The sequence below is a fragment of the Haemaphysalis longicornis genome, unplaced genomic scaffold (assembly GCF_048455015.1).
Source record: "Haemaphysalis longicornis isolate Haplotype H1 unplaced genomic scaffold, Haemaphysalis longicornis Haplotype H1 scaffold_6, whole genome shotgun sequence".
NCBI classification, from domain to species: domain Eukaryota; kingdom Metazoa; phylum Arthropoda; class Arachnida; order Ixodida; family Ixodidae; genus Haemaphysalis; species Haemaphysalis longicornis.
The window spans coordinates 49,119,399-49,146,575 of NW_027526407.1; the positions used below are offsets into that span (position 1 = coordinate 49,119,399).

Below are 27,177 nucleotides of genomic sequence, written 5' to 3' on the forward strand. Positions count from 1 at the left end.
CAGGATCCAACGTCAGTAAAATGATTTCACAGACAATTGCAGACTTTTGAACGATACTTTTACACACCTATGAAATGAGCATGGGCACAGTGGTCGTCTATTGTCTAAATCTCTAGCAAAGACGGCAATACTATCCTATATACACCGTGGTACAACTTCCCCCGGTTGAATATTAGTTTGTTACATTTGGCCTATTCCCTCGGAAGACACGTGCAGTCCAATATCCAGTACTGAAGCTGTTCCAGTGCTCCTGTTATCTCAATGTCAAATGTTTGAACTTGGGCGAGTTAGTTCGGTTTCAACAATCCCACTAAAAAAGCTGCCATACGAGGGTGAAGAAATGACTGAAAAACCACAACCCACGCGCTTGTAATATATCTATTGCATCGTGCAGTCGATGCTGTGCGATGCTTGATCTTAGGCGAGTTGGTTCGGTTTCAACAATCCCACTAAAAAAGCTGCCATACGACGGCGAAGAAATGACTGAAAAACCACAACCCTCGCTCTTGTAATGTATCTACTGCATCGTGCAGTCAACGCTGTGCGATGTTTGATATGGGGCAAGCAAAAGCTCCAGTGAGGCAGTCACAGATACACCTTTTCGAACTACAGGGGAGGACACTCATGCGTGCAGGGCGACTCCGTGCACCGACTAGTGACCACCTACCCATGCTGCCGTGTTTCGTAGTCTCCTGGTAGCTGAGCCGGCCGAAGGCTGGCCACAGCATTGGGCGAAACATGAAAATTGTGTCGAAACCATTCGTGTCATTTAGATTGAGGCACCTGATTACAGCACTGAAGGACATGTCATTCGGTAAAGTATATAAGGGCCGCGAAAAGGCTGCATGTTTCGTGACAGTCGCAGGCCTAAATTGAGGCACACTGTGGTGGAATGAACACAACCGTGTACATTGTCGTTGGCTTCATTAATGGCGGACTAAATAAAGCTTCTCATCTCAACAACCTCACGCCCATGTTGCAGTGGCGGCGCAACTCTGAGGAGACCTTTACCGTATTTATTCAGTTATAAGGTGGTCACGAGTATGAGGCGAGGGTGCAGTTTGGAGAGTAAAAAAAAATCGCCACAAAACATATACCGAGCTTCGAATATAAGGCGGGGTATGATTTTCAGAATACGGATTTTGGAAAAACAACGACTTATATTCGAATAAATACGGTAATATTAAGTTTACTCGTTCTTTGTACGCAAGATAATAGCGTAGAGATACTGGAAATTTTCATTGGCCGCAAGTTACCACGCGAAAAAGAACACAGGTTCACCTGAGGCACATGTGCATTCAACTCGCGAATTAACGTAAAATAAATCACACCTTCTCCCGCACAGCTTAGTGGTTGCAGAAGTTCCTTTAAACCAGGTAAGAAGCTGTTTTTTTAAGCGGAGCTGTTTAAGCTTGAGCTCAATCCGTTCCTGGCGTCGCCCAAAAATGGGCGAGGCAAAGCGGAGAGGAGGAAAATGCTAAGCCAACAAGTGTGTTGGGAAGTGGCGAGGAAGTAAGGAGCCGACGAGCAGGTGTTGGGAGTGCGCGTCGCGGCGCAGATGTTCTGGTGGGGAGACGCACGTCGGGGATTGGCTGCTCCTAGTGATGACGTAAGCTCTGACGTGCAGGTGTTCTTCTAGTTGAGAGAGACGGCGTTAACTCGGTGGCATCAGTGTCACATCTACCGAAAAGATGGACAGACCTAAGATAAGCCAAGTTAAAGCTGGTGAAGACCATTAGCCCCGCTGTTTCCTCAGTCTTTGCACCTCAATTGCGAAGGTGGACGAATTTTGTTCTCGGTGTAGGTGGCGCGTGGGCGCAATCTTTTAAACTAGAGCCGCTATTTGCCCCGAGGGTAATGATGCAACACCACACGCCCTCTCTAGTCCCCGCTTTGAAGTTGAAAAACTGCCCTTCCAAGCTCCTACCGTTCGGTCTCGACGATACAAAGACGCGGGGATGTATACTTGCACACTCACTTTCTCGCGAGCCAGCTACTTTCAGCAGGAACTTGCGAATAAAAAGCTTTTACCTTCTGACTAAAAATGGAGCCAAAAGTCTGTCTTGGGGGAGCCTCATATAGTGCTTATCAATTTTACTTGAATCTTCTTCGGCCCGCACTGTTTTCGGGCTGCTTATTCCTGCTTCATTGCAGCGCTGCAGCTATATACGTGAATACGCAGCAAATATTTTCCGTGAAGGGCACGTGCGACGTCGCTGGTAGCAGCGCCCTCATGCCGGAAATGGCCATGGCAGGTATCGAGCGCCGCTCAAACCCACAGCGCCAGCCAGCGTATTTTGTTCTGCTTTTTTTTTTGTTGGGGGGTGAGGGGGGTCTGGCGCCACTCGCGACAGCGTGAGGCACAACCTTCTTGATGGTGTGTGTTCTGCCTTTACCTGGCCATTCTCCGACGCCATTTAAAACTCCTGTGTTCATTTATCCGAGCAATCTGAAGCGTATTTTGAATTAAAAGATTGCCGTAGTTTGTGTTTATGCGCTTCCGCATCACCTAAGTCAGCTCCAGGCTACCTGCGCGCTAAAACATTATCAGCGGTGTGAACTCACGCTGGCAGAGGATATATATATAAGACAGAAATAAGGGTTGGTAGTCAAGAAAACCTCGGAAAGCAAAGGGGAGGATATGGTAGGTCATAGAAACAGATAAAGAATTTAGAAAGAAAGAAAGTGGAGAAAAAATGCCCGCCAGGTGGGATCCGAACCCACAACCTCCAGAGGTGGGATCCGAACCCACGCTTTCCGAGGTAGGTTTTCTTGACGGCCAACCCTTGTTTCTGTCTTATTTTCAACGAGCCCCTCATTTCCTATTCGGATTCGCTATATATATATATATATATATATATATATATATATATATATATATATATATATATATATATATATATATATATATATATATATATATATATATATATATATATATATATATATATATTTATATATATATATATATATATATATATATAGCGATGAATAAGTTCCGGGATTCGGTTTCAAAAATACACGAGAGGGTAGACACACGTATGAAAACGATGATCGAACTAACGTTTCGACCGGGGTCCGGTCTTCGTCAGAGGGTCCGGTCTCCTCTGACGAAGACCGGACCCCGGTCGAAACGTTAGTTCGATCATCGTTTTCATACGTGTGTCTACCCTCTCGTGTATATATATATATATATATTTGTTCCCGCACCGAGGACTTCGAAGCAAACGCAGAAAACTTGCGCAATGTACTCGCGAAGCAACAATACCCACCACCCATAGTCAACGACGCTATTTGCAAAGCGGTCAACCTTGATCGCCAAGAGTTGCTGCACCATGAAAGGGAACTAAATCAGAAGGGGAGAGGCAACCTAGTTTTGACGTTCGGGGGCAACTCCCCAAACATAAACAAAATCTTGAAAAAGCACTTCAACATGCTACAACAGAGTGAACGGCTTTCGAAAATCTTCCCCACACCTCCTCGGGTCGTATACAGGCGCCCCAAAAATATTAAAGATTACCTCGTACACGCCAAAACTGAGAGGGCACCCAAGGGTGGGTGTCGACCATGCGGAAAGGCACGGTGCCGCGTATGTAAACACATGCAGACAACCACGGTGGCAGAAAGCACCAACTCAAATTTCAAGCATCTAATTCACGCGACACTCGACTGCGACTCTTCTAATGTGGTGTACCTTCTGGAGTGCGGTGTTTGTGGCATCCAATACATTGGCCAGACGGACACGGCATTCCGCATGCGCTTCAACAACCATCGCGCACATGTTCGTTCACTCCCGGATCTACCCTTATCACGACATATTAACTCCGAAAACCACCCGTTCGACTCCATCAGGGTCACACTTTTACAGAGTGGATTTTCTACTACAAGAGAACGCGAACAACGTGAATCTTACATTATTTACAAATTCAACACCGTAAAGGCAGGAATGAATGTTAGCCCGGGCATTATGTCGTCTATACATGCTGTTGATAATCTGGCTGCAGAATAATCCTCTATCTAAATTAAGTCTCTGTGTTGTTTAAACAAGTAATCAAGCTATTCTTATTTTATTTATTCCCTTCCTGGGGTGTCCGCACAGGCGGCATATGCCACAAACAACATCGAGGCGCCCGCCGCCGTTTACTCCAACAAAGGACCCGCGCGACTCCCGCGGGCGGTTAGAGGATTAGTTAAGCTCCTTCTCCCTGGTTCATGGTCAGGGACGACCCTGTCGGCTGCCCGGGCAGGGCAGAAGAATAGAGCTAAGAATGATGAATGGCACTCGCCCGTCCTGCCGGTAGGCAGAATCGTGCATGCTTTGAGCCACAGTGCGGAGATCGTACCTACACTCTTAACGAGCCTGCCTGTTTGTTTTGTGGGGTTGGCGTCACTGAGATATGTGTGCGGCTGCGACCGCTTCCTGTAAACTCTTCCCGTAAGGTCAGTGACCATTAGAATTCTGTGCCTCCCAGTGATGGTGTGAGAGCGTCCCTGTTACTGCTTTGCGCTTTCGTTTCTTAAGCAGAGCGGCCCCCCTCTGAAGTGGGCGCTACCTGTCACTCGTTCTACAAGCTGACGAACGATGGAGGACAGTGTTTTTGAAAGAGTTGTGTACTTCTCTCCCTTTTCTGCATGTTTAGGTTTGTTTTTGGTTTTGCGTTTTCTCTTTTTTTTTTTTTTTTCTCTCTCTTTTTTGCAAACCTTCACCTCACCTCGCCGAGAGCGTGTTTGTTGCTACCTCTCTCCCCAAATCCCCCCTCTCTTTTTTCGGCGTCGTTGGACGACGAGCTTATAAATACATGCACAGAAATACGAAATGTTGTCTTGAGAAAGATCGGCATCCGATCGAAACGTCGACCAATAAACAGTTTTGTTAGAAGCTATACCCATTTTTTACTATATATATATATATATATATATATATATATATATATATATATATATATATATATATATATATATATACACAGAAAGAAATGCCGGCAGTCTACAAGGCCAAAGAAGGCATAGGGGAATGGTTAGACAATTTTTTTACCGTTAGTGACGTTACATTATTTTTTTTTATTATTATTATTAACACGTGAGAAAGAAAGAAAGAAAAACACGCGCCCAGAGTGGGGACCGAACCCACGCCTTTCGATTAGATCTCGAATGCCTTACCAATTCGGCTATCTGGGCGACTGTGTTCTCCGTCACTTGCTGGGGTATTTATATTTACCACAACTGTATCTGACGCTCGAGGGTGGTAGCCAGCGCCACTCAGACTACACGGGGAGAAGGGGACCTTCTTTTCAACCCCCGGGGCGTGACTCAAACGTCTACAGCCTGTCATGAGCGGGTCAACTGGCGGGGAACCCTCTTATGCTACCTTGGCATCAAGGCTGCCAGAACCGAGGCCCTCGCTAAGCTTTCGCACGATAGTAAGGTTTGGAAAATGAGGGGCTCGTTAGGAAATACAGAAAGAAATGCCGGCAGTCTACAAGGCCAAAGAAGGCATAGGGGAATGGTTAGACAATTTTTTTACCGTTAGTGACGTTACATTATTTTTTTTATTATTATTATTAACACGTGAGAAAGAAAAACACGCGCCCAGAGTGGGGACCGAACCCACGCCTTTCGATTAGATCTCGAATGCCTTACCAATTCGGCTATCTGGGCGACTGTGTTCTCCGTCACTTTCTGGGGTATTTATATTTACCACAACTGTATCTGACGCTCGAGGGTGGTAGCCAGCGCCACTCAGACTACACGGGGAGAAGGGGACCTTCTTTTCAACCCCCGGGGCGTGACTCAAACGTCTACAGCCTGTCATGAGCGGGTCAACTGGCGGGGAACCCTCTTTGTATATATATATATACAAAAAAACTCCGAACAAGGTAGAAACCACGATTGTTGCCAACATTTCAGCAAAGAGACTTGCCTTCGTCATATATATATTGTTTTCGCAATTGCTGTAGTGAAGGCACATACATGATAATAGTGTTTTTCTCCTTGAAAAAATTTCTGCTGGACGGAAAGCGCGAATGACCGAACAGTCCAGTTCGCCAGGTTAGCAGCTAAAGAATGCTACACGTTCACTCCACATAAGGACACCGAGAAGCCTATGTTCCTACAAATACCCTCTCGATTTTATTGCTCCCCATATCCAATTTCTTCTCCGACTACCCCTTTTTGCGGGCACGACTGCAAGCATCCCGGTTAAAAAGAACTTTTAACTGCTCGTCTGCTAGATTCATGTCAAGCAATTTGGGAAACGATAGGAACAACGTTCGGGGGTACAACCTAAACAATTCAAAAAATTAAATGCTGCATCTGGAAAAAGTTTATACGGAACGAACGGATTTCGTAGAACTTCGCTCTCAGCCTTGATATGTTTAAAAAAGAATTACCATTCGTTCCTTCAAAAAAGTTGAGATAAGCGCGAAAGCTAAAAGTGCGTCCAGCCAGCCCTTAAAGCGCATACAATAGACAGTCAAACTTTCAAAAGATGACATCGCAACCGAAGAACGAACCAATGTGACGATTTTTCGCGCACTAAGCAAGCACATCTACGAACGATCTAAATGTATACGGATACGTGGTTTATGAAACGAAGGTATACTATTGTACTCCTTCACGATCGATGCGTGTGTTGTCTTAACTAGAACCGTTCCTTTCCCGTGATTTTCAAGTGACCGTTTTGAAACAATAGAAGCCTGCTTTCACACACGCGCCGGGTGTCCAGAGATGTTATCAGAGCTTTTCTGTTGATCAACCGGTCTATGGGGAAATGCATAATTTTTTTTTTTTTTTTGACAGAACGCCATCGGTCCACTAGGGAAGCTTTCGCTTTAAAATATTCAAACTGGTTAAACATAGAAACCAAAACCTGAAATATTCACTTTACAATGTGGCATTTGCGGAGACTGATAGATGACAAGCTACTTTAAATGTTTTATAATTTCGAGCGTGTGAATTGCACAAAAGTAATTCATCTATTTACTTCCTAGGAATGTAGCACACCTTCTTGCTCATGGAGGTCAAGGCGATATTGTGTAACACAAAGGAAAAAAATGGATTGGTCAATGACACTAAGCACATATCGCGAGAGGGAAAAAAATTGAGAGTCTTTGGCAGGACTTACATGCTTGATGTCTGGGAGAACGGGCTTCTCCCCACGTGCCACCGTAACCGTCGGGAAACAGAACTTTTTGCCCCTTTTCTGCATAAAGCAAGTGCGAAGAGCAGATAAATTGTCCGTGTATCTGCTCCTTTCGTTGCAAATGTCGGCGAAAGACGATAGTCGACTGGCGCCCCAGCCGAGTAAAGGCCTCCATTCTCTTTCCCGCTCACCTCTCACCCTGTTCCTTTCCCGTCTGGTTCCTCCCAAAGATAAACACGCTAGAGGTTTGCTCAAGTGCATTTAAACTTACCGCGCTCTACTGCTGCAAGTCGGGTGCCTCGATACCAGTGCTGCTGTACGGCTGAGACGCGGGTGAATTGAGGAACCCTACTACAACATTTATAGAACCACGATGCCATACTGCACAAGTGTTCCAAGCGGAACGTGGATCCCATCGAGTGGAACCTTTCGTTGCTATTGTCGTTTGATTTCTTAAATGCCGCCAGGAGGTAGCACTGGAAACAGCGAGCGACGGTTTTCTGTCGTTGATGTAGTATTTCATTTCCTATCGCAAAAACCAAGCATCCATGAATTTTTTAGTAAAGGAACACTGCAAATATCACTTATGTATTGATTTTCTGCCCTATATTTGCGTAATATCTTGATCGTGTTCAACACTGTTAACAAGTATGAACACTGACACCAGATTTAGACGTTTAGATTTGGCTGTGACTATATAAGACTATTGCGTAGCTTTCGTTTCACTTTGGCCGGGTGGCTGAATCGAGTCACAGACAGATAGACAGACAGACCAAAATTTCTGCGTTTAAGACGCTCAAGAAAGACTCTCCTCTTTAATAATTAGGCAGGGAAGGTGTTCGTGCTCATAACGAGTACGGTAATCTGTCTGGCCCTAGATTACTTCGGCAGGCCCCTAACTAACCACCTGTTGATTTCTAAGAGGCGCAGGATTGTTCAAATGACACTGTCGCCTGGCTGAACGCAGAGAGGCTGGAGCGGAGCATAATGTGAAGTTACAAGCCTGCTTGGAACAACAAAAGAAACAAACTATCAAGGCAGCCTCGACCTGAACTAAGGAGTATTTAAAGAACTACTGTTAACTGTACCTTGATAAAGTTTCGTACGGCGGTTTTAAGGCAAAGTGTACTTCGAGAAAAAACATTTGCACCACAGCTTCAGAAGCGCATTTATATATAGAGAGCGAAAATGACATCATTAAAAAAAACCATGCGTTATGCATGCATTCTCTGCTGCCTGATAACGTTAAGAACGTATGCACATGCAGACGCGAAGTTTCCCTGGAAGTTAAACTCCCGTACGAGTCAGAAAAATTTGAGCAGTTTTACTCAACGTGAAAGCTGTCGAGGTGCGGAACACTTATGCGCCGGAGGGGCTGTGTTGCCCTCTCTTGACTAATTTCAGTATCAGCCTATTGTTGATACCGAAAGTAGCCAAGAGGGGGCGCCGAAGCCCCTGAAAATGCATGTACAGAGATACTGGATTGAGTTTTCAATAAATTCGGGAACATAATGCGTTAAATCATGACGTTTTCTTTATTTTATGTCACTGTGTACTTATTTACGGCCGAGCAACGACAGCCTTATTGGCAACGCGGCCGCGGAAAGATCCCTCACAACACTTTGCATATGAGCAACGTGTGTCCGTGGGGCAATGGGATAGACTTGAGCTTCGTAACGGGAGGGGCCAAGGTTCTATACCGGCCTTTGGAAGCAGTAATCTTTTTGAAGCCTCTGTTTGGGTGCGTTACGATGTGACTATATACGGCGGCTAGATAGCATGACCCCGGACGAGCTACAACGACACGCTGGGCCCTTAAGTGCTTCAAACTTAAAAGCACACGAGGATAAAGATTTTCGAAACTGTTTTACGTATTGTCGAAGTTATTATGAGAGGAGAAAGGGATCGAGCTCAGAAGGATATCTTTTCCCGGCCTTTATAATTTTTGTGTTGCGATGGTGGTACCGCCTCGACAAGAGGACATTCCCCGCCATACATGGGACATTACAGGGGTTATTACAGATGTTGACATAGTGAGCGCTATCCACTAAGTCAACATACGGCCTGACGTGTATGTAGGTAGCGTCGGCCACTCTGACGTGACGTCAACGCTGTGACGCAACGGAGGCTGATGACCACGTATTGCAGCACTACGTATTGACCCCTATCTCGATGTTCCTATGATCATGCGCTGTCTTTTGGAAAGGTACACTTCTCCGAATTTTCAGATTCTTTTGTTGTGGTGTGGGATTAACTGCGACGAATGTTTGATTTTGCAGTATTTCCAATGCCAGGAAGTCTTCGAAGCTGTAGAGCCACATGAAAAACTGCTTACGGGGGCCGCAAGCTCAACTATTATTTATTTATTTATTTATTTATTTATTTATTTATTTATTTATTTATTTATTTATTTATTTATTTATTTATTTATTTATTTATTTATTTATTTATTTATTTATTTATTTATTTATTTATTACGGCATACCACTACACATCGTTCAGAAGGGAATTAAATCACAAATTACAACTGAGCAGAACGGTAACCTGTGTTGCAGCAGGAATATATATAAACAAAATTAACACAAAATGCACAATGCTACATGGGGAAATATTCGTGAACAATTTATACCTAATATGCAGGGTCCATCCGTTAAAGTTTCGAGTCTTTTTATTTCAGCGTCTTTTTAAATGAATCTTTCCAAGAGGCTCGGTTTCTATTTTGAGCACCTATTTTATTTTTTAGCGAATGTACGTGCAGCTCAACACCTTTCTCGTTTCCTTTCTCAGCGAACATGTTCGAGTTTTAGCATCGCTCCTACCGTGAAATGACGTAAAATCACAGGCATAAAACAGGCATGCGTATTCATCAAAGTGGAAAAGGAACGTTGAAGCCCGCACAAACAAGTACGAGCGAATCATAGATCAAATCCACACAGCAGCGGTACATTTTACCACAGACAAGTCATGGCTACCCAGTGTAATTTTGAAATACGCATACATGAGAGGTGCTTGGTTGACTTTGCAATGATCACGAAACTGTGTGCGCTTTGTTTTCTACCCATCTTGAGGACCCTCAGAGAACAGACTACAAGAAACAGTAAAGCAAAATCATATTTTGTATTTATGCCGCCCTCAACCAGTCGAAAGCTTCGGACACTTTGTTAACGAATTAAAAGGACTTTTCGTGGTGCCCTCTGCAGTACACGGTGCGCACATTGTGAGTGGAGACTGTGTACTGCCAAGAGAAGATGTACTGCACCAGCCGTCACCCACACCTGGCCACCGGATCAACGGGCACCATTCGACCCTGTTGGCCTTTATTTCTCCACATCGGCATCGGCCGAATATGTTCACAATCTTCTATGGGCTTGTCATGGTCTGCAGCGTCCCCGACATCGGCAGTTAACGTGTGGGGCTGTACTCATGCCGACCTGCCGACTAAGAACGCTGGCTCTTTGGGTCACATCACCGCAGCTTCTTAGACTTCATTGCTGAGGATGACTTTTTCCAGTGCATTTAACCATACTCGCCTCCACCGCACTATGCTGCAGAGCAAACTAAACAATAAAGGATTAACTACCTCCACGCCTCCATACTCCCGGCTGTAGAAGATACCGCGTTTTTGGGTGAAAGTTGGCAAGGTAGTTCGGCCGACTTTTATCAGCGTTTATTGGTTTAAACCGAACATGTTGACCCATAATTATCAGTACGTTTATTTACATACGCCCTTTGAAAGTCCCTCCTGCTCCTCCCTGTTCACGACTAGCTGCTGAAAGCATCTTAAGATTTCCGCAGTTTTATTGCACAGTTGCAATGAAGGTGAAAGTTCTGTGTTAGGCTAACGTCGAGTCTTAGGGGTGTTCCCGCCGTGATCCAAAAGAGATTAAAACTATTGAGCGTAATTTTGCAGACAGCATCTTCTGATGACCAGTTACACCGTGGTTTGGCAGATATTGATAACGTTCACGTAGGAGGTTAATATTGTAAGGAAAGAAATTCCCCTCGGGGCAGTAATCTCTGTATAAAACGCTTCTACTCATTAGCTTAAAGGAGTAGAGACACGAAATTTCAACGCCGATTCAAATATGTAAAATGCTTCCTTTTTATCAGAAAATATCTACCACCAAGTCTCAACAGCAGTCGTTAAGTATAACATATTATAAATCCATTTTAATCTCTGCCCGCACGAGAAAGCCCAGAGCGGGCCAGCATGACATCATTTGCTCCTTGCCCCAAACTGCCGACTCCGGGGCTCCCGTGACGTAGCCGACGCGCTGGCTGCGGTTGGCGCGCGCTGCTACGACGTGTGTTGCATGTCATGGTTTTGGGACTGACTTCATGCTGCCCGGGCACGCAGGGATGGTGAAGACCTCGGCCGGTATGGGCGAGCGCGTGCGCTCGCTCCCGCGTGCGTCCAGACCGTCAGTGGCGCGACAAGAACGGTGACGTCAGGTGCTACCTCCTGTCATGGCGGCCGCTCGACATTCGTTTTGTCGAAACCGAAACTGACACGAATTAACGACGCCATAAATAACTGTTTACGCGGTGATCGACCGTCTAAGGTGCCATTCTATGATTTGTGGGAGAGTAGGCACCAATAGCACCGAAAAAAAACGTAACACGAAAATTTCGTGTCAGTAGGGACCCTGCAACACTTGCCATCGACTACCAGTACTGTATTTTGGGATAAAGTCTATTGTCCCAGAAATCTCCTCCCGCAAGAATTATGAAATTCCGTCCACAATTAACGAAACTACGCGCGATGAGAAATCGCGCATAATCGTTCCCTCTCAACTCGAGCGCGGACAAGGCGACGAAAGCTGCGCGCTCTCTCCCGGAGAGGGGGGCGGCTCGCGGCGTTCTCTTCGGCGGCCTTCGGTATATCACATGCCGGGTGGTTTTCTCCTTTTCTCCGCAACGCGGAGGGGCCTATTTCCGGTCTGGTGCCACAAAAAAGCAGGCATGGGTGCCTGCTCGCAAGTGCGCGCTCGGGCTGGTAGGGCGTTTTTGAAGCAATAAACGTTTGTAGTCGAGTGGTCTCGTTGAAAGGGAAGTATTGAGCTCATCACTCAAACTCCGCTCGCACTCAAAACACAAAAGAAACGGCAAAACTGTGCCTACAGGTTCAGGCATAGAAGAGGTTCGTACACAGCGATGACGACGACGGAAATGGGAGAATCTAGCCACGAAGTTGACCAGTGACAGCCGATCGGGCAGCCATGGCCTATGTGACGTCCCTTAGGCCATGTATAATGAGGACAACTGAAGAGAGAGAGCAGTTTGTTTTTCCGCGTCTTTCACATCGATTTGCGCGCTCACCGCTTCCCGTGCACGTGTAATATTTGGCTCAGGTATTCCTGGCAGTGTAATCTAAACGTCGCGCAGGTTTACTTGTACTGCTCAAAGAGTGTTGCAGGGTCCCTTTAACCCCCAGCGTCACATTTTCCCGAGTATTGCTAGTAACTTCATTTTTCTAAGAGCGTGAGAATCTATCTTGATTGTGTTCAAAGGAATTAGCAGGAGTGATCTATTTACCTTGATGGGCATCCTCAGGTGTAGCTTCTCCGCGTACTTAATGAGCACTTTCCAGGGAACGTGGATCTTGAGGAAGTTGGTCTCCCCATCGCGCGAATTCTGCAATTTCGCGAGAGCGAGGACGGAACAAGTTAGACAAATGAAGCAGGAAGCTCAGCAATCGCAACGTCCATGATTCGACCAAAACGAAACACCCGCCTTCGCTTCTTCAAGTTCCAGGTCCAGGCCTTCCTTGAGCAGGTTCTCCTCGAAGACGCGGCGGTAGTTCCCGGCCACCGGGTCCTCGAGTTTCTGGTACGCAAGAACGAAGTCTATGCGGCGTCTGCCGTCCTGGAAGTAGAGGCTGCGCTGCTCCTCGGCACGACTGGGCTGTGGTGCCACCACTCCCACGTTGCGTGGGGGTGCGAGGGCCGTGCCGTCGGTTTCTTCGGGAGCCACGATGGCGACGTGGCCTGGTGCGGTTGCTGCACCGGGCGCCGTGCCAGCTTCACCGGACTCGGCATTCTGAAATGAGACGTCAGAAAGAAGTGCTCGTTACGGTCTCAACGCAGTCTTCACTGCATCGAGGTTGCGGTTGACAAAGGAGAAGTTAAAGGGAGTTTGCGGGAACGGTGAACCAGACTGTGTGTGTTAGAGTTAGATGTGTGCGGAGTCGTAAATACCGTTTAAAGGCCCATCTTCCGCAGAACATCAAGACCCTCAAGAGTTGGCATTGCCTCCTCTGGGACAGGCTCACCCAAAAGAGACTGGCATGTCCCTGTGGACTTCCGAAAGTTCCATGGCATTGCCTCCTTTGGGACAGGCTCACCCAAAAGAGACTGGCATGTCCCTGTGGACTTCCGAAAGTTCCATGGGTATACACAAGAGGATGTAGACGCCCTCACCTCCTTTACCACCTTCCACATCCCTGACGAGAGCTTGAGTCACCCCTTCTAAATAAAGAATTATAATAATTAATAACAGTAACACGCAGCCGAAGAGCGTCACCACTATCACCTTGTGTAGCGGCCATGCATGCTGAAAATTTCTACTGTCTTCTACAGCCACCAACTTCCTAGAGAAAACTATACGCTCCCGTTCGCTTATTCGTCCAGGACTTCAGTTCCTCAGAACCACCTGCTTCGTCACCCAATCTTTGGTTTACGTTGTCCAAAGCATTTAATCTGGCACTGCTTGAGCGTGGTTTGTCCATCAAATACAAGGGTTGACAGCCGATCAAAGAGGACAGAAAGTGTGGCTCCATGCTTGCCACAGGTGGTATATAGATCGTGGTGAATGTGGACATTGCCGTGACCTTAAATTAAGTGCGTGGTTCCCCACATCTTCATCTTTGGACAGCTCTCTCGGGTTCAACTGCTTAAAAAAGAGAGTATAGGGCAGCTTGTCCGCTTTCGTACACTAAGTTGTGTTTAAAGAGAATCTAAAGACTGAACGAAATTTTGTTCTAACTGAGAGGTCATACGTTTCCTCGGACTCTATTTTGTTCGACGAGCAACGGCGCGTTATTTCCTGAGAATTCCATAAAGACAACTGGCATTTCTCTCCCCCGCTTCTCTTTCATTTTTCATGACGTAGAAATCGCGTCACAAAGTTGGATCGAGGCACCGGTGCTCTCTAAAGCGCAAATGGTTGGCGCTAGGCGCTCTCAGCCTGGCGAGGGTAGCTTTTACGTCACCGAGCCATGGCTGACGACCGAGAACGTTTCTTTGACCGATGACGCTGGCTTTCACGTTTATTATTTGTAACCAACGGAACGAGAAATACCTTTCACCGCTCACACGGCCGGTGTGCCGGTCTACACCGGACACAAAGACAACATCACGACGACCGCGACCGCAGCAGCGACGAGCGTCGTTTCAAATATCGTGTCACCGCGGCTGCCCTGTTATGCGTCACTCACTCGGGAGCCTTCATCTCACTTCGTTTGTCAATCCCGCCCATCTCATATTCTCATGCGCAAACCTGGCGTGAAATACATAAAATACATACACACTTCCCGGCACCCGTCTCGAGTATTTTTGGTGGCCGAGGCTGCGCCCAGCCCTAACATAACAAGGGTAGGACTACTGCATGAATTACTGATTATTCATCAACAGAAACTCGCAGCGAACGCAAAATCACAAGTTCGGTTCCTTCGGGTAACCCCCGGCAGTAAGTACCCTAACCTTTCACGGGCGATAAGGTTCGAACCGGGTGCGGGCATGCTTTCTGCCGCAGATATCGCTTGCAGAAGCTCGTGCGTTCACCGTGTTAGGGTATTGACTTCGGTATAATTGCGCACCTATGGTTTTCCAAAACGAAACTGAAAGCATGATGGCCGACTCTGAAGCGTGAAGGGAGCAGCCTGCCTCGTCATGTGTAAGAGCAGTAGTCTATGCTTTTTTTTTTATTAAATCAGCTCACGGAAAGTTTTGATTTACATTTGTTTCACGTTCTCAAGCACTTAGGAACTGTCGATGTCAGCAAAACATTTATGTATGCTTTTTTACTGAGCTCTCGCTGTTCGCAACTCTTCTGACCTCACAAACCGTAGTACCCAAAAGCGTATGGGTCGTCGTCGCCCGTTTTTACGTTTCTAGCGTTTTCTGCCTTGTTAAACACGTGCTATAGTTGCGAGAATGGTGTATTTAGATTCTCAATACCGTAATCTACCAATACAGGCCAACTTGTTTCCACAGTTTAGTGTCCCTTTAAGTCATAAAACATGGAGTAAAAGTATAAAAAAAACAACTAGTAATCAAGCTTTCACCTCTTTGGCAGGGAAGTCATTCCCAGATAATTCGGGGTGCGATTCTGGCTGTGGGCCTGATTCCGATCCTGGTGCTGACCCCCGACTGTGGACCTTATGCCGATCTTCTGGGGGCTTGGCTTCATTGTCCGGCTCGTTAGAATTGTGCGCCATTGGATCTTGGCCGTCGCTTGTTGGCTTCCGGTGTTTTTTACGTTCCTTTTCAGAATGGTGTTTGGAATTCTTCGAGAGTGGCGCCGGATATCCCGCTGTGTCGGTCTTGATGGCAGCCTCATCTTTGGCGCTGCACCTTACCGTCGAGGGATGTTGCCCCACATCGACACCAGTGTGCGTGCTCTTCCTTTTCCGAAGACCTGAGGGCTCGTGTTCTTTGTGAGCTGAGTCTAGCGGCATATTGTTGGCACTGCTGGTTGCCTTCAGCGCCTCCATCTTTTGAAGATCGGCGGGGCTCTTCATGTGTGCGGCATCCTCTTCGGGAAACACGTTTGCCTCCTTGGACGTGGGTTCGGCCATAATCTGAACCACGACTTCAGAAGGAACTGTCCTCCTCTTGTGTTTTCTCTTGCTGCCTGGCTTTAAGAATACGCGTGGCGTCGTTGGGTCATCGCGACCAAGTAGAGGTGATGGCTTCCTGGGAATGTCGTTAGCCTTACTCCCAGAAATTGCAGGAGCTCTCGAAGTCGCGGTTTCTCTCCTCTGGCTCCTCGTGGTTACCCTTTTCGTTTTCTTTTTTCCTCCAAGTGTATTTGATGTACCTCAGGCCGAGCCTTGGCGCTGGTTCGGCAGACCTTTCCTGGCCGCAGGCTGAGATACCGGTGTCGGTTGGCGGGACGGTCGATTTCACATTAGAAAATGAGTCGTCACGTAGCTGCGAAAACGAACGGAGATGATCCTCGTTTCAAGTTGCGTTCTTTTCAGACAGCGATGTTTTATTATATCCACAGGATCCCGATCTGTCACAGCGTTTTCAATAGCGTAATGCTACACGTGGTCAAATCGTTCTTCCAAAAGTTTGTTCAGTAATATTTTAGGCCTTAAAACCAATCGTTGAACATGCGCAATACCACTTTCAGCATTCTCAACTATTTCTTTTGCTGACCCTATAGCAAGCCTTCATGGTTACCTTGAATAACCATTAAAATGTGTTTCGACAAACGCCTTTCTTAAATAAGCAAGTCAGTCCGCTATCATAATATTAACGCTAGTATGTCTCATCGTTCCAACCATTCTCCGTGTAACTAGCATTATTTCCCGATCACCGGCAATGTGAAGGGTAACGCAAGCAACTCCTAGTTTAGTGAAGCAAGCCGAACCGTGCCAAGGCGACCTTCGGGCGAAAATACTATATAGTTACATGATGGTCCAACGGCGAGCCGCTACATGAGCTTTGTTGCTTTTCCTGATGCCTCGTAGCTGAGAAGAAGCCGTCGACTAACAACCGAACAGCAATCCTGATTCTTCGACTTCATCGTCTTCACGTCGCCGGGCTGGAGTGGTGGTGGCGGTCCAAACAAAAACGCCAAGTACCCATGAAAGGAAGTTCCCACACAGCCCATTGATATGCCCGCATGAAAGATTACGGGTTACGAAAGGAAAATATGACATACACTTCGGCTGAGCCACCAGTGCAATGGAGTGCGAACGACGCATACATTCCTGTTGATCAAGCTTTGGCTGATAGCCCACATCGGCTATGCGCTAATCTGTGGAAATGTAACACTTCGGTAATCTTTATCGCAGTGCCTCGAGTGGCGTCCTACGGCACTCGAGTCCAATGCTACAGCTATAGCTACAGTGCCGTCCGACGATATTCTAATTTTGTAGCGTACGCTACACTGGCCGAGGTTGAGCAGGTTTGCGTGGACCTTGAAGGGCCGTGCTGCGCAAGCGCGAGGAGCGTTGGATTGGACTGGATTGCATTGGATTTGGATTGGATTGAATTGGATTAAATTGGATTGAGTGTATAGAGAAGTGGGTCTGCACATTCGGCGGTCTGCGCAGTCCAGAGGAATGACGACATAGCCGCGGCAGATGCACCGGCGCCGGCGCGTGCCCAGCTGTGAACCTCCATTGCGCAGTATAGCCAAGTCTGACGCTGCGCCGGAGCCGCTTGATAGCCGTTTCGCGTGGCTCCTGGAGCGCCGTGCTGCGCATGCGCGAGGAGCAGTGACTGGACTGGACTGGGTTGAATTGGATTGGATTGGATTGGAAATCGTTTTAGCAGCAGTAAGCATGATAATCAGCTAATCCTAGACAACAAGGAAACCTAAGAATAACCAGCTGAACCAAGCTCGCGCTACGTATATCCTGGCATAGCCGAGCTAAGCCGCTGCTAATTTTTAACACTGGCCTGACACAGGCTCAAGCGTGTATCGTTGTGCATGGTGTAGAGCTTGCGTCTCAGCATCCTGTTACTGAATGCTATAGTTCGATTCCGGCTCTGGCCTCCTTTATTGTTTTTACATCCTTAGTTGTGATTTTAATTTTTGTGGTTTAGGTTAGTTTTCAGTGCTTTAAATTATTTTTATGTTCGTTAGATTGTTAGGTTACTTTACGTTCCGTTACGTTACGTAACGTTAAGAATGGGTGAAGGAATTGCAGACGTGGCTTTTTTTTTTCACCGGAACTCCGTTGGACGTCGCTATAGTGGAGTGCTTATAGAACAGTCAAGACGGCACTACAGACACAGCTGATCTTTATATAGAACGACCACGCGGGCGCGGCAAGCCCGTCAGAAACTGCGCCAGAAACGCAACAGAAAAGCACAGATAGAGGTGAGGGTGTAATTATATACAAAAATGCCTTTGCCGAGTACCGTACATGTCAAATAGTTCACCACAACGGGATTGGGCTGCAACCTAGCTGCCAAACCGCTGTTGTTTTTCAAGAATCCCAGCACTGCCTCGAAGGCCTTGTTCGAACACTGCCCCCTCGAGCAGTGGGAGGCCGCGCTGTGCAGTTCGGACCCTCAGGACCAATGACAGGTGGTGGACCGGGCTGCAGAAAGAGCAGTACCTTCAGCGGTGCTCCACTTGGTTTATCCGTGTGGTAAACAAACAAATAGAAGTGTCTATTATACCCTATTGACTGTTGTAGTGATGGCGACATGTTGTTGTGAACTGTGGAGGATGTGATCTACACTGATTTTTCAGAGTAATAGTGGCTCTAGTAGTGTGTGTACTAGTGAACTGTGGAGAACTGCAGAGTGAACTGTGTGTGTATAGTGAGTGGTGTAGTGAGGGAAGTGATACATGTAGTGTGTATGGTTTAGGTGACCCGTGTAGTATTTAGCACAGCGGGCTCTTTGTATCGGCTATTAATAAATTTTCTTGATGAGGGCATGCAGGACCGCAGGCGCCGAAGCGCCCTCGACTAAGGGCTTCTCCAGCTTTCAAGCGCGAACCTCTTTTACTTGAAATAAATGTTTTCCCACCACCACACTGCAAGTCTGGCCAGGTTCACTGCAAGACGTCATCAGACCATACCCGATTGTCTGACCGGGTCACCGATGGGACTAATTTTTTGCACAGTGATGCGCGTAGCAGGGACAGTTGCGCAGTACATGCTCAATATTCTCTAGCATGTGACACGATTCAGTCAGGGCCACTCGAACCACCTATGAGGTGTTGGTAGCGATGAGTAAAAGCTGCGCCGAGCCGCAGTCGATGGAACAGCGATGAGACGAGTAGCTTCCCTAAGTCCCTGGGGGCGTCCGGAACCTGCAGTCAGGGTCCAGTCGATGGAGTCTTCTGTGGCGGCGGTCAGCGTGGGCCCAGTAATTCGTCCTGGCGTCGCGTAGAGCAGCGGTGAGAATAGCGGTCGTGCCCGGTCTTGCAAAGAGAAGGCGCACGACTGCTGGCCCTTCTGAGGCCGTTTTTGCCTCCGCGTCAGCCCATTCATTGCCGCTAACCCACAGTAGCCTGGAACCCACTGAAGCGTCAGAACAAAGCTACGCCACTTCTACAGCAAGTGCATAATAAGGTCCTTGTCTCAAAATACCATTGATGACCTGGAGCCCTGGCTTGGCGTGCCAGAACGGAGTCCAGGCTTGAGGTTGTTGACAAAAGACTAAACGAATTGCCTCCCGGATGGCCACCGATTCTGTAGCCGTACAGGTTGTCTTGTGAGCCTGTATGAAACGTCGGGTTACCTCCGGGATTGGAATTACCATAGCCGTGGTTGACCTGGACTCGGTCACGGAACCATCGGTGTAGACACGTGTAGTTCTGGTATATGTGCGTGTTTTCAACAACGCCAAGGTCAACTACTTGAGATCCACTGAGGGCAAACCGAAGTTCTTGATAACTCAATGGAAAGGCGGGTTGATGGTCTTGGTAGCACCTACAGAGGATTCTGTGAAACAGCCATTGGGGCGTAGCCAGATAAAATTATGCTTTGATGACGTGAAACTAGTGCCGCAAAACTGCTTCTGGAGCACGTGGCGGGAAGAATCGACAATGAATGACGTGCATGCCTCGTCAGACATCGGATGTAGACACCAAGCGCTTCGCACGAAAGGAGTTCATCCCCCGGATAGACACCTGCCTCGGCAATCCTACCCAGAGTAGTAGTGCATCGCTGTAGACCCAAGCATACTCGTGGGGCTTGTGCTCACATGATGTCCAATGTGCGTATACAGTAAGTGGTGAAGTTGGAGATGACTGGTATAATGCTCATATTAAAGAAAACGCAGGAAGCAGTGCCGACTCCTCAGCCACTCTCCGGCGAATCCTCCGTGACGTCACATAGCCTCGTTTGTGCGATTGGTGTCCGCTGTCCTAAACCACCGCCAAAAAACAGACTGGGCAATTCTAGTGGCGCCTCTCGGTCGTATTACTTGAATTCTAACGGGCAGTTAACACAGTGATAACTATGATTCAGTGCTGGCCCATATCATTTGTCTACTGGCCGTATTAGGCGAATGTAGTGCGAAATTTAAGACTTTCGTAATATTCCTTGTGTTCCATCGCTTGAAAAGAGCCTGTCGTAGCTGGAATTGAGCTGAGTGAGTTATCACAGGCTAGTTCTCTCAAACTGAACAAAGTTGCATTTTGTCTGCATCGCCCCTTTAAATGTACCTGATCAGTTTGTTCGCATTTTTCTGCATTTGTTTGTTCGCAGAGCCAAATTCCACGCGCAGCTAAATGTGACTCGTCTGGAACATTGGAATGTCGCGTGTTGTGAGCCCTTACATAGGGCATTCACGCAGGCTGCACTTGCCAGCATGCAACAGATTTGGCGGCCTTTCTCTGGCGCTCATTATGTCATTCGTGCAACTGCGAGCCAATCACTCAAGAGGGAAAGCCCTGGTGGGAGCATTGTCGTCATCAGCGTGACCTTTCCTTCCTGCAATCACTCTGCCCAGCTCGACTCGGTGGCTCCCAGCTCCATCAGGGAGACAAATGTTGATAGGCGTACACCGTCGGAGAAGCGACGCGTGACGGGGTTACTGGGCACGCAAGCCAGGGGAGCGAGATCGAAGAAAACATCGACGTAAGATGTCCGGAATAACCGACGGCATTGAGATAAAAAGGCGGGGGAGTAACGAATATACTCCTACGGCGAGCATTACTCCGGAGGATATAGCCAGCAATCTAGTTTTTTTCATTAGTTGGGCATCTTGTATGGGCACGTAGCGCTGATGTTCGTCGCCCGAATGGCCCGACCGTATGGTATTAATTCTTGAGTGAAAAATCACGTACCCATTACTGCCGCTGTCCGCGAACTTCAATTTAAGTACGCGTTGGTGCCATGCTAGAGATATCAGCAACCCCGATCATGACTCAAGGGACCAAGTAACGTAGTGATAACAGATACCATGAGAAAAAACTTAGGAAGGCACGTGTGTGAATGTGCAAGCATTACATTTTTCCCCTCTAGCTCTCCCTTACAAATTCATTCATTTCAAGCTGTGCAATCCTGGATCTCTAATGGTAGGTCGGTCATGGGAATGCCGTCCTCTTATACGGTAACAATGTTTACATAATCGGAAAGACAAGTCTGGTGTATAATCTTCTCGTCGTTATAGCTGGCGAAGGGGGGGAGAGGAGGGGGGTCAGCTGGTGATGGTTTCATCAGCAGCGAGCGGGACGGATGGATGTCCCGTGCGACATTTCTGTGTTCCGTTACACCTTCTTCCGAGAAGCCTCTTCGTTGGCGACTACATTCCACAGCCACCGCTGAGATAGGCACTTCAGAGTCCACCGCAGTCGATACGCTACTGGCAACAGAAACGTGTTCATTGGTGCGATTGTGTACTCTCAATACCATCGTCATAATCCTCCTCCGATAGCGTCGCTTTATTTTTTCTTCTCTCTGCTACTATGTCTGAGAGGCTTGGTCAGTAGCCCCTGTTAGGCCTCGATATACGCTATTAGCGGAAACCCGCTTTGGTACTTTTGACATGAGCATGCAAGGTGACTTTCAAGAACGACCAGTGTGCACCGCTTGCAGTTTTTTCGTTTGGTCGTTTGCCCTCCGCAACTCGCGCCAAGAGAGAGGGTGTTCTTCGTTCTTCATTTCGCACGGGAGAAAGCGAATGCATTCTCCCGTGCGCGCGTACGAAACACCGTCTACGGTGCTGCTACAGCTGAGGTTGGGACGAGCCGGAATGAAAGCGAAGCAACTGTACGTGAAGAAATTGTGGTGCATTATGTTGTCAACAATGGCAGCTTATAATGAGTACGGGGAGAAAATAAACGTTTATTTCTCCCATTGAATGGGAAGAAAGGAGGCTGGGATGCCAAGGCCAGCTGCAGCTCGAATGGCCCAGGTCACCAGGCCGCTCTGGTTTCCCAAGACTTCCTGGTCGTTACTGCTTTTGGTGTCGGTGCGAGGACCTCTGGTATTTCCCGGACGCCGTCACACTCCCACAGCGTGCTGTACATGGTTTTGGGCGCCCAACAAAAGAAGTTGCAGTCTCTAGCTGAAGAGCGTGCACGGGTGTTTCCTGTGCGGCTGTGTGGCCTGTGGGAAGGGGTTTGTTTGCAGTCTTCGGCACTTTGTGGCTTCTTCTTCGGTTAGCTTCGGGTAAACGGCTAGCATCTTCTTTGTGAGTTTACAGTGCTGTAGTACGTCCATGCTACGTTTGGGGATGGACGGGTGGTGAATGGAAGAGTCTTAAACGCCTGTGTGGGTTAAAGCACGGCGGCAGTGGTCTCGGGCTGTAGTATCTACCCTCTAAGAACTCGTGCCTAGGAGTCGAAACAATACAGATGTCTTATGACATTTTTCATACTTTTAAAGCATTTGAAAGTATAGCAAGTGTCATCGCTGAAATACGACCTTTCTGAAAGTTACGGCAGGCCGCTTGCGAGTCGGTGATGACGGTGGCCCGTTCTTGGGTATCTGGTGTTGTATGTATGTATGTATGTATGTATGTATGTATGTATGTATGTATGTATGTATGTATGTATGTATGTATGTATGTATGTATGCACGTATGTATGTATGTATGTATGTATGTATGTATGTATGTATGTATGTATGTATGTATGTATGTATGTATGTATGTATGTATGTATGTATGTATGTATGCACGTATGTATGTATGCATGTATGTATGTATGCACGTATGTATGTATGTATGTATGTATGTATGTATGTATGCATGTAGGTAGGCATGCGCGTGTGTGTGCGTGCATATGTATGTATCACCCCTCAACGTTTCTCCTAGCCTAGCAAGAACATCGCGAAACCTGACAAAACTTAGCAAAGCTTAGCAAGTCCTAGCAAAACTTAGCAGAACTGGAAGAAGCTAGGTTGACACTAGAGGCATTTTTTTACCTGAACTGGCTGCACTGGTGCAAGCAGTGCAGCATATGTTCATTTTTTTTACTACTTGATATCCTCAGTAGCATTCTGCACTGTTCTGCACGACACTGCACTAATCTGCACCAGTTCAGGTAAAAAAATTCCCCTACTGAGTTCCGCTGTTTCTCCAGCCTTCCACCACTAGTGCAAGATACGCCAATTGCTTCGCGAAAGCCAATGCAGCGCACATTCCTAATTAAAGGGATGGGGCGCACCGTAGTGGAGGGCTCCAGATTAATTATGACCACCTGGGGATTTTTAACGTGCGCCGAAATCTCGAACACACGGGCGTTTTCGCTTTGCGCAATAACACGGTGGAAGGACGAAATAGGAAAATTCGGTGGCCAAAAGTGTACTCGAACAGCACAGTACAGGAGTGGTTGGAAGTCAATGGGAGAGGCCCCTTCCCCTGCAGTGGACCTGAGTAGACTGTTGATGATGATATTATATATATATACGCATACTTCCGGACGACTCAGCTGGCAATAGAACGGAAGATGATAGGTGTAACATTAAGTGACAAGAAGAGGGCGGTGTGGGTTGGGGAACAAACGCGTGTTAAGGACATATTAGTAGAAATTAAGAAGAAGAAATGGACGTGGGCAGGGCATGTAATGCGACGGGAAGATAACCGTTGGTCATTAAAAGCAACAGAGTGTATCCATAGAGAAGGCAAGCGTTGCAGGGGGCGGCAGAAAGTTAGATGGGCAGATGACATCAAGAAGTTTGCGGAGATAAATTGGTCGCAGTTGGCACAGGACCGGGATAAATGGAGATCCATGTTAGAACCCTTCGCCCTGCAGTGGACGTAGATAAGCTGATGATGATATATATACTTATTTATGTATGTATGCATGCATTTATTTATTTCAGCCACTCGGCCGGCATGAACAAAAAGCCGAAGATTTAAAAACCTGCAGTGGTTCAGAAACTTTTCGATCATTCAGAATCTTTTTTTATGCACACGTACCAGCGATAGCTTTAAGCATTTTCCGGAATGCTGTTTCCGTGAGCTACCCGAAGCGCGAATTTTGTCGCGTGCTAGGCGCGAACTCCCGCATGCGTGCCGCGTCTTGTGTGGTGACGTCTCGAGTCGCCTTGTGCCGATGTCGCGAAGAGGCTCGTGTAGTCGGAATTCGTGGTCGATAACTCTCCTAGCGAAAACGAAGCTCCACAGGCAAGCGTGCTGTCGGCGCCTCTCTCTTTTCTTTTATTTCCTCGTTCCTTTCTACTCTCCTAAATTACCAGCAGGTTAAAATCAAAAGAACAGCACGTGCGGATTTAATAAAGCGCTATCGATCAATGCGGCTACAGAACTAAGCGCGTTATCTGTTGGAGAAAATATCAAAAGCGGGGGCGAAGAAGCGACATCGGTAAAAGTGCGGCAGCGCTTGCCGGGATTGGATTGGATTGACCGAGTGGCTACGGCAGCACGTGGCTCACGTCCGGTCAATATGGGCGAAAAAGCCCACCGCGCGGCTGGACAATGTTGCGAAACATACATGGAGCAACGAAAGATACACCTTGAAGAAAGCGATTGTGACACAGCGCAATCTGTCGTTATCCCGACAGCAAAACAGCACGTCACGACGCCGTCGTGCATGCAGCTGTTTTTTTGAAAGCTTCGCGAACCCCGTGCTCGAAATTCGACAACCCCTGTAGCGGTATACTCAGGTATACTCCCGCCAGGAATTGTCATTCGTCTCATGCTGTGGGCGGCGTAGTTTTCTTGGCGCCTTTCTTTTTTTCAGTCGTAGATAAAAAAAAAAGGAAATACAAAGATGGGTAAATTAGAAGATGGCGTGCCGTCTCGGCGTCTCAGGCCTAGTCAATGGAGCAGATTTGGCGCTTGACGACAGAAGCTCGCAGAAAAAGCGATACGTTTGTTCTACCACTCTGTGTTATTTGTTTTTCATTAGCCGGCGACTTTAGCATAGTGGAGGAAACGATAAGGCTGAAGCTTCATGTTTATAAGTCTTCGGTTAGGAGGTTGTACATCACGGCTCCGCCGGGATTGATTTTAGCTTGGGCTGTAGCCCGTTAACTTTTTGCTTGCATGTGGCGGTCTCTTGCCCACCTTGTGAATACCAAATCGATCACTGCATTTGCACTAGCTCGTTCTGTGATTTTTCCGCTGTTTTATTGCCAGGCGCATGTACTATTGTGGCGAAACACAGTTGTCCGTAGCCCTACCTATGTGCTGATAAAATACGCGGAAATTTTGAGATTTGCCTACGAATGCGTAAGTGTCCCCACACCAGTACTCAATGTGACTAGTCTTGCTTTTCCTGGATTGAATTGAAGAACCATGTCAACCCTGGAAGCGCGTTTTTGTTTGTTTGCTTTTCTGCTGTTTTAGTCGATCTCGTGAGGGTTATCGATTGGATAAACCTTCGCGCTTTCATGAATTCATTTGCCTGTTATTTTTCACTTTTTTTTTGGTTTTTGTTTTCTCTTCTCTTTGGCTTTTTGTAGTTCCTGGCGTGAGGGCATTGGTTAAAGTAAACCTTTGAAATTTGGTTACTCCTATATAAGTTTTTTACTTATTTTTTTAGTTTCCGGCGATGGACGATGTTGCCAGAAAAGGCCATTAATAGTTAAATTGGGCGACCTTTCGTTTCTTGTGGTCACATTTTCGTTTACTTTTTCATTTAATCTTTTTGCAATCACATCCACTTGCACTATGATAACTTTTTGATGTACCCACCAAGGTGGTGACTTACGGGACGTAACCTTGGAGTGTTACGAATCACTTTGAAAGAAACATCAGGGCGGCCCTACAAGTCATATAGAAAGAAAAATGATGGTAGTAACGCCCATGAGTGAAAGGGAGCCTCTTCGATGAAGCAGAAAACTCGGGTGGAGGATATACTAGCTTAAATTAAGATACCGAAGTGGGGTTGGGCTGGACATAAAAAAAAGAACATGATGACCAGTGGATCTTCCGGGTAACTAACGGAGTGGCTGACGAGAGACGAGACTAGAACTAGAAGACCGATAGATCGATGGAGGAATGACGTAAAGAAATTAGCTGACAAAAAATATATTCTGACAACGCATGATAGGAGCAGTTAAAACTTAATGGCAGATGCCTTCATCCCGCAGCGAACCGAAATGATGTGATGATGATGAGGACGACTACGATGATGATGACGATGATGATGCAATAGAAAATGTCGACGTTTTACAGCTCGAAGCACAGCGTGCGTTCTACAATTAAACAATACCTCGCAGCCTTTTTATGGTTGGGTGGGGGACTAGTTTCCTGTAGTTATGTTTTTTTTTCTAACTCGTACATTCCCGGCACTGCAGTGTCGGGATGACTAGCTTCAATAAAGATAATAATAACAACTGAAGGGTATGAAAAATTGAAGGCGTCGAATCGGTCGCCCGATTCGAAACATCGTCTCCTTCTCAGGAGTTTTTTTTTTTTTTAATTGTGCTTTTCTTTTTTTCATTTCTCTCAATGGGCTTTCTGATTAGAACGTTTCCCATGTGCGAACTAATTTTCTGCATTTATTTGGAAGGCAAGAAAGATAAAAATAACCCCGGCTGACAAAGCCCGCATACAACTCTAAATCGTGCCAGGCTTCTCCACGGGGCAGGTAGCTCGCATGACAAGGAGGCTTTTGTGGGACATAGGAGAGGGTTCTTGGGCTCGCTGTTGGGAATGACACGAATCGATTCGAGCTGGCGTGTTGGCGAGCCATTTGTCGCGTCGTCTTGGCGAAAGCGAACAGACGGAAATGCCGGGCCGGGTGGGCTGTTTCGTAGAGACTGGGAACATTCACCATTGCTCCATTTCATTCGCTGTTCTTGATATTTGTAGTTGCTAATTTTTCTCGCACTTCGTTCTGTGTTTTTCTTTCGTACGAAAATATTTTTCGCTGTTCCATACAGGCATTTCTCTTGACCAGCGTTACACTCCGCAGGGGAGCTC

General features: G+C 47.0%; 1 protein-coding gene across 1 annotated transcript in view; it reads right to left on the minus strand.

Moving 5' to 3' along the window:
- LOC144142607 (anoctamin-4-like) overlaps nt 1-27,177 on the minus strand; it is a 97,920-nt gene that overhangs the window by 43,389 nt on the left and 27,354 nt on the right. The window contains exons 3-5 of the mRNA XM_077674240.1: nt 12,875-13,180; nt 12,677-12,775; nt 7,124-7,201 (exon numbers count right to left, since the gene is read on the minus strand). Of these exons, the coding sequence (XP_077530366.1) occupies nt 7,124-7,201; nt 12,677-12,775; nt 12,875-13,180 (483 nt within the window). The remainder of the gene's footprint in view (nt 1-7,123; nt 7,202-12,676; nt 12,776-12,874; nt 13,181-27,177) is intronic.